Below are 13,911 nucleotides of genomic sequence, written 5' to 3'. Positions count from 1 at the left end.
ATTTTTATATTGAATCTTTGTAAATAGTTTTAGGCTTTGGTAGCATAAGACCTCAGCCATCTTAAGCTTAAAATTGGCTTAAGACAATTTTGGCAACACAAAGTCAGTAAAAAACTGAAAACCCAAAACTTTGACTGGTTTTGATACCAAAGAAGAGCAAAAACTCTTGCTTTCTCTCCTTGACTTGAGTTTTAATTCAAATAAGGGACAACAGACTTAAAGACAAGGAGATCAATACCAGGGATGGTCTTGTCCACAAATACGTTCCCCAGCATTCTTAATTTCATTTTAGTTCTCAATATGTGCCTATGACTTATGTCTCTAAGTCCCTCTTTTTTTGAACCTATTTACCTTTTAGGTTGTTTGTAGTAACACACAATGTTTCCTTTTATTCCCCTTAAAAATCCCCTCTTTTGGAGAACATCACACACTGGGGCCTGTCAGGGGGTGGGGGACAATGGGAGGGAGAACATTAGGACAAATACTTAATGCATGCAGGGCTTAAAACCTAGATGACAGGTGGATAGGTGAAGCAAACCACCATGGCACATGTATACCTATGTAATAAACCTGCATGTTCTGCAAATGTATCCCAGAACTTAAAGGAAAAAAAAATCCCTTCTTTTATATAGCAGGAATTGTCCTCTTCTCTGTTATTCTGGATAGAGAGTTTTTCTGGAGGTCTTCCAGCTCCTATACATCTTCCCAGAGGTCTGCACATGGATGTGCACATGGCCCTCCAGATGCCTCTGCTGCTGACTCTGAGAAAGAGGAAGGGTAGAGAAACTCCCGCCGTGTCTGTTTTTAGACCGTTGCTATGTTCTAGTGTATAATATTCAAAAAATGCCTGGCATTGTTTCAAAGATAACTATCCTCCAAGAAAATGGCTGCTTTGAAAAGTACTTTTTGTTGGGACAAAGGTGGTGTGACTGTTATCAGACCTTAACAGGGTGACAAAGGGTGTCACATGCAAAACAGGCAGAATCACAGCTCCAGAAGATTCTGCAAGGCAGAATCACAGCTCCAGAAGAACAGGGATTGGATCCTGACCAAAGAGGAAGAAGAAAGTGTACCTTAGCTGAGCTTTATTAATTATTCTGTTATTTACAGTTTATGCTATAGCAGAATTTAAGTTGTACATAATGATGTGAAATTAGAAGGCCAGCAAATGAAATAACCTTTTCAAGATCATATAATTATTTAAGTGGCAGGGCAGAAATTCAAATCCGGGTATGCTTTCTATTCAGCTATGTTCCTTTCTTTATATCGGTTAGCAAAATGTGTTGATTACCTACTACGTACCTCACACCATGCTAGGTTCGGAGGATTCAAAAATGAGTAAGATATAATCCTTGTCTTGAAGGATATTGAGTCTATTCAAGAGAGGCAGAAACATAAACAAATAAATACAGTAAAGTGATAGGGGTGTGTGTGTATGTGTGTTCTTGTCTTTGAATGTCCTGTTGTAGTTTGAAACAGATGGGCAGAGAAAATCTCATTCTCACAGGATTGTAGGTCTATGACAAGTCAACAGTTAGGGAGGGAGTTAAGTGCAACAGTTTGCTTGACGAGCAACCCCAGCCCCTGAAACAATCTGTTTACCTTCATCGCTGCTCTCCAAGCTTTGTAGCTTCAATGGGACCTGAACATTCTTGTGCAAAGGGAAGAGTGAAAGCTAACCAGACATTATAGTAAGTGTATATAACCAAACACTATATTAACTAAGCAGCCACTGCTGATGGCAACAATCAATAGAAAAAGGCTGACATATCTAGGAAAATGTTTTTCTTCAATTCTTGTTTTGAAATTATATTCCATTTCTTTTTACCTTTTCTATAGAAGAGTGCCTGATTAACTTTTGTATCCTCACAACCCCACATAGTAGATGCTTTATAAATGCTTGTTAATCCTCACCACAGAGCTCCATGATCAATGTGCCATCTGGTGACAACTATCCTGAGGAGCAGGAGAGCCCCAGAGTTACACTTAGCCCCAAAAAGCATGGCTGGCCAATGTAACACTGTATATATCATAGTATATCTTATCTTACTGATATGGTTTGGATTTGTGTCCCTGCCCGAATCTCATGTCAAATTGCAGGAGGGGCCTGGTGGGAGATGACTGCATCACGGGGATGGATTCTCCTCTTGCTGTTCTCATGCTAGTCTAGTGAGTGAGTTCTAAAGAGATTTGATGGTTTAAAAGTGTGTAGCACTTCTCCCTTCACTCTCTCTCTCTTCTGCTGCCACGTGGAGAAGGTGCTTGCTTCCCCTTTGCCTTCTGCCATGATTGTAAGTTTCCTGAGGCCTCTCCAGAAGCAGAAGCCTGTATAGGCCATAGAACCATGAGCCAATTAAACCTCTTTTTTCTAAATTACCCAGTCTCAGGTAGTTCTTGAGTGTCAGTGCTTCTATTGCTGACTGCGAGAAAGAGGAAGGGACTAATATGCTTACTCCTTACATATATAATCTTATTTTACAAACTCCCATCTTACTAAGAGAGTAGTATCTATCACAGTGCTGTGTGTAAAATATTTGTTGTGAAAATATATGAATAATTGTTTTATTTCCAACACTTGCAGATAATATCCAGGAATTCCAACATGACTTTATATTTGATAGCATAGTTTTGTGCTGGGGACTGCAAAGAGCTAGATACTGTTTGTGAAATAATGAAAACAATAATAATAATAATAATTACCATTGATCTGTGCTACCCCGTGCCAGGAACTTGGCATTCATTGTCTTGTATAATCTTCACAGCAACCCTAATTCATGGGTACTAATATTATTTCCTTTTTAAACATGAGGGTTAGAAGCTTTAAGAGATTAAATCATTTATCTAAAGTCACATAGCTAGTAAGTTTCAAACCCAGGTCTGCCATCTCCAAAGCCCACATAGTAGATTACTGAGAATCAAGGCATACATTTTTCTCTACCCTGTTAATTTCTATGAAGTAAACTTCATTCTTTGTATAGAAAGAAGAGCCAGAGATTGAAATCACAAATCATAACATCTATTATTTAAAATCCAACTAAGAGGAACCTTTGAAAGGACCATTTTAACAGGGTTTTTTCTTTATAGTTTCTAAACTGTGTTACATTAGCCCACTATGAGTTATCTCTTTTCAACTTCTCAAAGATTAATAGGCAAGCACCCATATCTGATTAATGAATGTATGGTGTTAGGTGTGTGATCCAAAGACGTGACCCAGAATTAAGTTAACCCATCAGCTTCACTTTTCCTCTCAAGGAACCAAAATCATAGAGCTGCATTCTGGCTAATGAACTACCACCAACATTTTATTTGAGTGAGTTTACAGGTCAGTTACTTAAAATATGAATTAATAGTAATGTCAATAACTTAAAATATGAAAATATTTGTAAATGATTTCCCAAGTAGAAAAAGTGTGTATTTCTGAAATCATGGTCTTATTCTTTCTTCCTCTCTCTCCTTTTTAAATAGGTATTTTTGCTTAAGAAAATATCTTAGGAATTAGTGATGAATTGGACAAAAATTTGCAGATTAAGGTTATTAAATACCACAAAGCTCTTGCACTTTACTTTTTCAGTCCATGTGGTTTCTGCTTTAAAAAAGTTACCTACATCTGAAAGATTATACTTTATTTTCATATATCTAAATATAGCTGAGCTTTCTTAGAATTCTAGAGAGCACTGATTTTGACAATTACTTTGTTGCTTTTAAAAGGACTAAGAATTCACTATACTTGAACTCTACATTCAAGAGAAGCCACGTGCATTAAATTTTGTCTTAGCTCCATGGTATTTTTTGAATGTCAAGAGATGGCCTGTTTTCAGATCTTCTCTTTGATGATATAAAATAAAGTAGTTATTTAGTACTTTAGTACTAAATAAAGTAGTTATAAAGTACTTTATAGAATGCTTGCTAAATGCTCACAACCATGCTAAGTCCTTGGCATGCATAATCTCTTTAATACTTATTTAATCTCCCTAAGCCTCAGTGTTCTTATCTGTAAAATGAGAATAATAAGAACCCCTACCTCATAGACTGGTTCTAACTTATTAAAGGTCACATGGCTCATAAGTAGAAGAGTTGGGATTTGATTACAGATATATCCAGCTCTAAGCTACCAAGTCATAACTACTATAGTATAGTGGACACAGGCAAATATGTACCTCCGTATCTAAGACTTTGTCCCCATGGCCCTAACAGACTATTTTATAAAATGGGCAAAGCCGTTTCCTTGTAACACTCTATATACTATCTGCCCAGACATCTGTTTATAAGTAGTTTGAGCCATTCTCAGCTAGACATTCTCAGGTAAGACACAATTTGCTTTATTAATTTGCTTTTCTGGAATCTTTTTGGACCTGCAGTTTAGCAAACTGTAGCCTGTTTAGCAGTTACTAAACTGCATTGATATTCACTTTTGGCATGATTTATAGAAAGGAGCCCAAGTAGGTACCTTACACATACCTAGTATTAAGCTATTCTCCATACAGACACCCCCAAAATATGGCCTTATTGACTGACATCCAGAATCACATACATTTCTCTTGAACTTTCCATAGAAATCTTTTCATCCTACAACACACTGGTTTCAGGAAGAGGAGACAACTAACTTTAAATCTGCAGTGCTGGGTTTAAGAGAAAAGTGTGTCATTGAAGCTGTGTGAGAACCTTAGTTTTTTCATGTGCAAAATGGGAACAGCATTTGCCCTGCTTGCCCCCTCAGTTGTTTCAAAAATCAAAGTAGAAAAGTACTCTACAAATAAGAGAGATAAAGTGGCATTATCTCAAAGGCAAAAGGCTTGGGGCCAAGCAGATTTAGGTTTAAAGCTTGATTTTGGTGCTTACTAGCTGCATGATTTTGGACACATAATTCAACCTGAGCAGTTGTAAAGATTAAATGAGATAATACCATCCACCTGCAATACAACAAGCTCTAGCTCAAGCTTGTCCAACCCACACCCCAAGGACATGTGGGTTGGACATGAGGCCCAGGATGGTTTTGAACGCAGCTCAACACAAATTTGTAAATTTTCTAAAAACATTATGAGATTTCTTTGTGAAAATTTTTTAAGTTCATCAGCTATCATTATTGTTAGTGTATTTTATGTGTGGCCCAAGAAATTCTTCTTCCAATGTGGCCCAGGGAAGCCAGAAGATTGAACACCCCTGCTAATAGGCTCTCTTGATTAGCATTTGGTTATAGGTGGTCTTAGTGTAAGAAAGTAGAGGGAGTAAATATTAGAAAAGCATGAATGAAGATGTAAAATGATGCCGTATAGAAGCATGACATGAGTTTATGGTAATCTGAATGTGACCTGCACGATTTAAGTCTTCCCAATAGAGTATTAGATCGTCAGCAACAGACTACAAAACTACAACAGTGTTTCATTAAACTTTCCTTTCTCTAAAGAGTCTCAAGTTGCAGACTCTATGTCTAGATTTCATCTTTTGACCCTGTGCCTGCCATATAAAGTTCTTCAATTAAAATCTGTTAAATAGACATGTACTTGCTCTTCGCTAGAAACTTTCCAAATGTTCTATGTTTCTCAAGTTTACTAACACAGTTTACAAGGTCTTCCAAAGACCTATTAAATGTATTTGTATGCCTAACTGATGAAGTTGTGCCCATGAAGGAGATGATATATGCAAAGTCCTATGATCGTGCTGTGGAAAAAGTTGGTTATTTTATATTTCTTCTGAATCAACAGGTGAGTTTGGTAGACCACACTCTTTTTTTTTTTTTTTTTGAGACAGGGTCTCGCTTTGTTGCCCAGGCTGGAGTGACAGTGGCATGATCATGGATAACTGCAGCCTCAACCTGCCTGGGTGATCCTCCCATCTCAGCCTCCTGAGTAGCTGGGACTACAGACATACACCCCCGCTCCTGGCTAATTTTTTCTGTATTTTTTAGAGACAAGGTTTTGCCATGTTGCTCAGGCTGGTCTCCAACTTCTGGGCTCAAGCGATCTGCCCACTTCAGCCTCCCAAAGTGAGGGGATTATAGGCGGGAGCCACCACACCCGGCCAGCATACTCTTTTTTAAATAACTTTGATTATGCTTTAGATAAATTTCCTTTTTGAGGGTATGAAGAAAATCTTCATGTGCCAAAATATTTTAGAGGTCAGCAGAAACTGCAATTGAAATATGATAAATGAACAGTAAAACTAAAAATAGAATGTTTCTCGGCTAGGCATGGTGGCTCACGCCTGTAATCCCAGCACTTTGGGAGGCCGAGGCGGGCGGATCACGAGGTCAGGAGATTGAGACCATCCTGGCTAACACGTGAAATCCTGTCTCTACTAAAAATACAAAAATTAGCCGGGCGTGGTGGCGGGCGCCTGTAGTCCCAGCTATTCGGGAGGCTGAGGCAGGAGAATGGCGTGAACCCAGGAGGCGGATCTTGCAGTGAGCCGAGATCATGCCGCTGCACTCCAGCCTGGGCAACAGAGCAAGACTCCATCAAAAAAAAAAAAAAGGAATGTTTCTCTTGAAGTGTAAAATCCTTCAAGTCCCTGAAGCATAGTAAAACGTGGTATTCTCCATTATTGCTTTTGTTTTGCTTTGTCTTTCCTAGAATGACTACAAAAAACTGTCAATGCAGTGCAAAGACTTTGTTGTTGGACTCCTTGATCTGTGCAGAAACACTGAAGAAGTCGAGGCCATTCTGAATGGGGATGTTGAAACGCTCCAGAGTGGTGATCACGGTCGCCCAAATCTCAGCCGTTTAAAACTTGCCATTAAATATGAAGTAAAAAAAGTAAGGTCAGGCATGAAGCCCGTTTACATTATTTTGGTTCTTGTTGGTGCTAAATAAGGATAAAGGGTTGATATTGTTAGATTGAGCTGGGATTTTCTTTTTTTTTTCTGATACGGAGTCTGGCTCTGTCGCCCAGGCTAGAGTGCAGTGGCGCGATCTCGACTCACTGCAAACTCCGCCTCCCGAGTAGCTGGGACTACAGGTGCCCGCCACCACGCCCGGCTAATTTTTGTATTTTTAGCAGAGATGGGGTTTCACCATGGTCTCGATCTCCTGACCTCATGATCCGCCTGCCTTGGCCTCCTAAAGTGCTGGGATTACAGGCGTGAGCCACCGCGCCCAGTCGGGATTTTCTAATTAACAGTTGCACTAGGCAGATTCTCTAACAAATCATAAGCATCTGTATAGTTGTGAGGCAGTTTACCTACACTAAATGCCAGTCATTAAAATCTAGACGTATTTATATAGAATCTTACAGGGACTGCCACTTTCTTACTGGGCTAATGATATAACAATGACTTTATGAATCCAAATTCTAAAACATTTGTTATAAGACAGGAACATCACTATTTGAGACTCAACTCCATTTTCCCATTTGTTGCTGTTTTCCAATAATGCCTTCAGTTTCTTCTTTACTGCATTAGACTTTCCACCAGCTGCATTTTTGTGAAATATTTTTAGTCTCTCCAAGTATTGGCCCCATTCTCTACTTTCTTAGATTATGTGAGGTATCTTTTAAAAAGCTGGCCGGGCACAATGGCTCATGCCTGTAATCCCAGCACTTTGGGAGGCCGAGGTGGGTGGGTGGATAACTTGAGGTCAGGAGTTGGAGACCAGCCTAGGCAACATTGTGAAACCCCGTCTCTACTAAAACTACAAAAATTAGCTGGGTGTGGTGGTGTGCACCTGTAGTCTCGCCTACTTGGGAGGCTGTAGTGGGAGGGTCACTTGAACACTGGAGGCAGAGGTTGCAGTGAGCCAAGATCATGTCACTGCACTCCAGGCTGGGTGACAGAGTGAGACACCGTCTCAAAATAAATAGATAGATGGATAGATAGATAGATAGCTTTTAAAGGTAGATTTTTCTATTAAAAGTAATATATGCTTATGGTAAGTTTTCAAATAGTATAAACATGTCTCCTCCCAATTTTTCCAGTTCTGAATGGAGAATAATGAACCATTGTTATGTTTCTATACACAAATTTCTTTCTTGGACAATTTTATATAACAGTCAATAAATGTCCACTTTATCTTTTTAAAGGTTGCATTGTTATTTCATTATATTCACATAATCTGTTTACTATTTAGGGTTGTTTATTATAATTTTCAGATTTTTGTTATTAGATTTTTATTTATTTTTTATGCAGTAAACATTTGTTCATATAGCTTGCTTACTTGCATGACTTTTACTTGTAAACAAAAATTCTTAGATGTGGAATTAATACGTCAAATTTTTATTTTTAAGTTTCCAAACATTTGCTAGGTTTCCCTTCAAAAATGGTGTGCCAGTTTCCATACACACCAACAGTGTGTGACAGGGCTTATTTCTTCCACCCACAGTGGAGTGGGTTTTATCCAACTTTACCGTTCTGAGTAGATAAACATCCTATCTTGTTTTAAACTCAACTCCATTTTCTACCTACCTCTCAAGCTACCTTTGAGGTTAACTACCCTTAAGATTCACTTGTAGTTCTTTTATATAACCTGTCCTTTGTAATATTTTAATATTAATATTAAATATTGTAACTTTTTAATATTCTTTACCAATTTTTATTTTGGGATATTGCTTTCTGTATATTAACTCTGCCATATGTATGGTTCAGTTGTAAAAATAAATACATGAGAATTTAAAGATTCTCTCAAAAAATAAATATTGAAAATTAAAGTCTTCTTAAGTGAAAGAGTTTTTGGCACAAGAATAAAAGGAGAGATCAATAGAATAAAATAGGCAGTCCAGAAACAGACCCATATACAAATGGGAATTTAGTATAAACTGTGTGACATTTTAGGTCAATGCAGGAAAGATGGTATTTTTAAAAAAGTATTTAGGCAACTGAGTTAATATTGATCTCTTTCTAGATGAAAAAACTATATGATCATAAAAGCTGTATGTAAAATATAGATTAATCTTTTTATAATATTCAATTAAATTTTTTTCTGTGCTTTGAAAGAAAGCTTGTTTGTCATAAAGGAAAAGCTTGATAAATTGAAATCTTCAAATTTATGTAAAACATATTAGAACTTTTTGCCATTTGCTTGTTGCCTGTTAATTTGATGTTTTATGTTTGTTCTTTAATTCTAACAATATATTTCATTGGAAAGCATGGAACTATTAGAACACATGAAAATCGTTTATGCTGAACCTTTCTTTAATCAAACTTAAATATTTTGTCACTTCCCTGCTAGTTTGTAGCTCATCCAAACTGCCAACAGCAACTTCTCTCCATTTGGTATGAGAATCTTTCTGGTTTACGACAGCAGACAATGGCGGTCAAGTTCCTTGTGGTCCTTGCTGTTGCCATTGGACTGCCCTTCCTGGCTCTCATTTACTGGTTTGCTCCATGCAGCAAGGTATGTATGTGAAGCCTGGGCCTCTATTATCTACTAGAAGTATGTTTTAAGTGGGGAAAAGTCTTATCTCCAAAGTGAAAATTTCAGGGAATTATAGTTGGGTTTCAGTAATCTTTATTAACATTATAAAATAATTCCTGTTTGGGTTTAAATAATTTTTATTGCTTTTATTATCATAAAATAATACATGTTTGCTATAGGAAACAAAAAAATGGAAAAGATAAAATTCACCTGTAATATCACCACTGTTAATGTGTGAAAGGAAACTCAGTAACTATATTAATTTCCTTTCACTCTTTTCTCTATGTACATCTATGCATCTACTTTTATATTTCTTAATGAGGTCATAGTACCATTGAGCATATATTTCAAATGACATCCTAAAAGATGAACACTTTTTCTGCTTCTCCTCTGGCAAAATATGAGATGAGTTTTGTCTTGTATTTATTTTAGCTAATACGACCAGATAAATAAAAGGCAGTCATGTAAATACTAATGTAATACTTGTTTCAGTAAAGAATATATATATTTTTAGGGACTAAGTACACCAGAACCTGACAGCAAAAATAGCCTATTTTCTTAGCGAAATCTATCTACCCATGCTTTGGTAAAAATGCTATGTTCAGATGGATCTAGCCTTTCATTAGTGTGACAGGATAGGTTTGAGAAATATTGACCTATCATTTTGTTAACAAGTAGAGAAATGGTGTGTCCTGCATTGCTAACAAGCCTATTCTTCATGTTTTTGAAGCCACATTTCTGGATCTGTTTAACTCTGAGAGGCAGATTGAAATAATTCTGAAGCTTAGTGGCTAAATGTCTTTTGGACCATCTATTAATGTGCTATGTAGAACAAACTATCAGTTGGGTTACTTCTAGTGCTTAAACATGGGCAAGATTCATTTTCAAACATTTGTAATATGTGGGCTCAAACACAAACATCACCATTACTAACATATTGTTTTCTAATGACTTTGTCATATTTTTGGTGTTTTAGCCATATTAGGACTGTTCAAAATGACTCATGCTAGATAGCTTGTGCAAAGCCTTTTAGACAGTGGAAACATCCTAATTATTTCTAGTGATGACAGGAATTACAGGAAACTGGACATGTTCTCATGAGGGTAAAATCCATCATCATAGATAATTTCCCCTTAAAATATATAAGGCCAAAATTTGGTATCTTAGATACATAATATAAATGAGGAACATAAAATGAAAATAGTGCAATTTACTAGAAATGACATCTATAGTACAGATTTTCATCTAGAAAGTTGAATTTTTTTCCCTTTTTACTAAAAATGACAGATTTTTGCCTGGAAAAAATAATGTGTGTACAGGGACATGGAGTGTGGAATGATAGACATTGGAGACTTAGAAAAGTGGGGGGTCAGAAGAGGGACAGGTGGTGACAAATTATTTAATGGATACAGTGCGTATTATTTGACTGGTATACTAAAAGCCAAGACTTCACCACTATGCAGTATATTAGTGTAACAAAATTGCACTGGTACCCCTTAAATTTGGACAAATACATTTTTAAATTGTCCTCCCTGGAACATGAGTTATATCTATGTAGGTAGTCTCTTTGTTCTTCTTCTCTTTATATTTCCTGAGTCATCTGAGATTTAAACTGAATTAAAATGGGGGGAGTTTTTGAATTATCCCTGTTCTCATTCTGTGACCAGTTAAATTATAATCTCTTTCCTAAACTGACTAACTTTCCTTTTCCATAACCAGTGTGTTCGAAAGCATAATGTATTCCAGAGTGTCTGGTGCTTTGACACAGACTATTTTTGGCAATCCTTAGAGTTAAACATTTCTTAAATTTTGATTGAATTCTAATTAAACTGATTTCCTTTACTATTTCTTCTTCCCTGGCCATATGTCTTTCTGGCATCTGTTTTCCCATCCTCGTTTATGAACATTGAGGCAAAAAATCAAATTAAAAGGACATTGTCAAGGTATTTTTTTCTCCTATCCGAAACCTATTTTACTGTTTTTATCTTTGAAGCATGATGATAAAATCTATTTTATGGTCTTCCATTTGCAATGAACATAAATATGCTTTACAGGCCACAGGATTTTTTGTGGGAGGGGATTGCTTCAGCTAAATTGGTGCTTTTATTCCAAATATATTTAAAATATTTTGGATTTTCCAATATATCTATGAACATCAATAAGATCAAATTGCAGGCCTATGCACTGTGACTGAGTCCCCATTTCTGTTTAAAGTTGGTTTTGCTATAGGAAACAAAAGTTGGTTTTCTTTTTTCCCCATTCCGAAATCCCTTTTGTTTTTACTTGCTCTCTTTCTTCTACTGTAATCCAAATATCAATTGTTTTTGTTCATTACAATAAGAATAGTCATACTGCAATTACAAATCATTTTAGTTTAAGCTAGTCTCAACCTTTTTCATTTCTATGTGGTGTTGAGTAGCTAGGTATTTAGTCATCAATAAATACCTAAAAAGAGTATCACATATCATATTTAAAGACAAGTATTTATTTCAATGCTTACCCTCAGTAATTTTCCAGGTACATCAGTTGTTCAATTTCTTCACCTAGCTCTCCTCCTTTACAGTTATTTTTTGGAAATTTGTCTATATCTCAGAGTATATAGATGGCAAACTTTACTAAAAAAGATAACTCACTTCAATTCCTAAGGTCTAGTGAGAGATGCCAAAATCTCCCTCGGTTTAAAGAGAAATACAATTCTCAAGTTTTGTAAGAAAAATAAAGGCTATGAGGTTTCAAACATGCCCATTTTAGTTTCTAGGCAACCAGCTTTTTTTTTGATTGCTAAAACAAAACAGAACAAGAAAACACCAACAAACAAACCAAGAAATACCCTAAGACTTTTAGTAAGCAGAAGAAGATGCTTGGATTGATACTCCCTTTAGAATAAAATAAAAGAAGAGTAATGTTATGTAAAGGTCAGTAGGCCAGTGGAGAAAGAAGGGAAGCCAGGTAGGGGCCAGGCACACAGATCAGACACCTTGCCCTGAAAACTGAAGATTAACTTTAGAGGTGTTTGGGACAGTTAAACTAAGGTCTAGAGTTTTCAGATTTGTAGATCATTCTAATGTAGATAGCTTTATTTCAGCTCCATTTTATGTCCCCAACCTCGTGTTTTCTATTTATGTTATTTATTTGGTTCTATTTTAATTTATGCTCTATTGTACGATGTCCTTGAAAGCTGCTTCTTATTCTTCCTGGAACCAGGCAGGTGATAAATAACTTTTTCATGAATTTCACTAACAGTCATTGCCTCTAATCCCAGGTTTCCCCAAACAGTCAAATAAATTGAGAATTTAAAAAAAAAAGTGGTTTAGGATTTATAATGGATTTTCCCATGAGAAAGATAGGGATTCTTGCAATACATTTTCACTTGCTTTAATACATGGTTAAAATAAATCATACATAAAACATTATAGAATTAAAATTTTATGTAAAACACATCATGGAAATATAACATTGATGTTTATTTTTAACTGTTTATATTTAAAAAGAAAAATAGCAAAGGACAATAGGCAGAAGAAAATCAAACTTACTTTTTCTACCATTTGTTTTAATTTTGCCATCGTTTGATTATTTTAGAGTTTGATTTTAAAAGGATCTAAAAAAAATACTCCTTGAATCAATTCAGTAGGTGATGTTATCTAAGCATTTTTTTTACAGCAAACTTTTACAAAGTAACTTTGGATTGGCTCTGCAATCCTAGAATCTATTGGCTTTAAAACTGTGTGTGTGTGTGTGTGTGTGTGTGTGTGTGTGTGTGTGTGTGTGTATTCTTTGGCCCTCTGTATCTGTGGGTTCTGCATCCCTGGATTTAACAAACCACAGATTGAAAACATTTGAAAAAAATTGTGTCTGTGTTGAACAGGTACAGACTTCTTTTGGCTTTATTTTATAAACAGGATATTGAATATTCTCAACACAAAGAAATGATAGATGTTTGAGATGATGGCTATGCTAATTACCCTAATCTAATCACTATATGTTATATGCATTGACACATCACTATGTACCCCCCATAAATATGTACAAATATATGTCCATTTAAAAGTGTATCTTATAACAAAAATTTACATAGCATTTACATGATATTACGTATTATAAGTAATCTTGGCATGATTTAAAGTATATGGGAAGATGTGCCTAGGTTATATGTAAATATTATGATTTTATATCAGGAACGTGAGTAGCCTTAGATTTTAGTATCCATGGAAGGACCTGGAACCAATCCCTCATGGATACCTAGGGACAACTGCACACACACACACACACACACACACACAGCATGAGAGAGAGAGAGATACAATACAATAACTCCTGATATTCTGTGTCCGGCCTAACATTCAGAATGTCAAGATAAGTTAATTGGTTCCAGCTCTAAGTTTTCTTATTTTGAAAACCATATAGACAAATAAAGGTATGGAAATAGAGAACACCGATTGTGTTCCTTCCATGATAGCATTTATCTTTTCTGAGTCTTAAAAGATAATTCCTAATAATTTACATATGTAGGCCCATTGATGAGAAAGTATGAAATTATTCTGTAAACCAAATAGAAGTATTAACTTAG

The 13,911-nt window shown here is 36.0% G+C and overlaps 1 protein-coding gene across 8 annotated transcripts in view; it reads left to right on the top strand.

The window, feature by feature from the left end:
• TRPC6 (transient receptor potential cation channel subfamily C member 6) overlaps positions 1–13,911 on the top strand; it is a 150,407-nt gene that overhangs the window by 84,791 nt on the left and 51,705 nt on the right. For 5 of the 8 annotated variants that reach the window (XM_063636446.1, XM_063636447.1, XM_063636449.1 and 2 more), the window contains exons 3-4: positions 6,570–6,752; positions 9,159–9,323. The exons of 1 other annotated variant lie outside the window; for it this stretch is intronic. In XM_063636446.1, coding sequence (XP_063492516.1) covers positions 6,570–6,752; positions 9,159–9,323 — 348 coding nt within the window. The remainder of the gene's footprint in view (positions 1–6,569; positions 6,753–9,158; positions 9,324–13,911) is intronic. 2 more of the 8 variants (XM_063636448.1, XM_055272878.2) reach the window with 2 other exon arrangements.

This window comes from Symphalangus syndactylus, chromosome 3 (assembly GCF_028878055.3).
Source record: "Symphalangus syndactylus isolate Jambi chromosome 3, NHGRI_mSymSyn1-v2.1_pri, whole genome shotgun sequence".
NCBI classification, from domain to species: Eukaryota; Metazoa; Chordata; class Mammalia; order Primates; family Hylobatidae; genus Symphalangus; species Symphalangus syndactylus.
The sequence above is the reverse complement of the archived record's forward strand: the minus strand, read 5'-3'. Positions and strand labels throughout refer to the sequence as shown.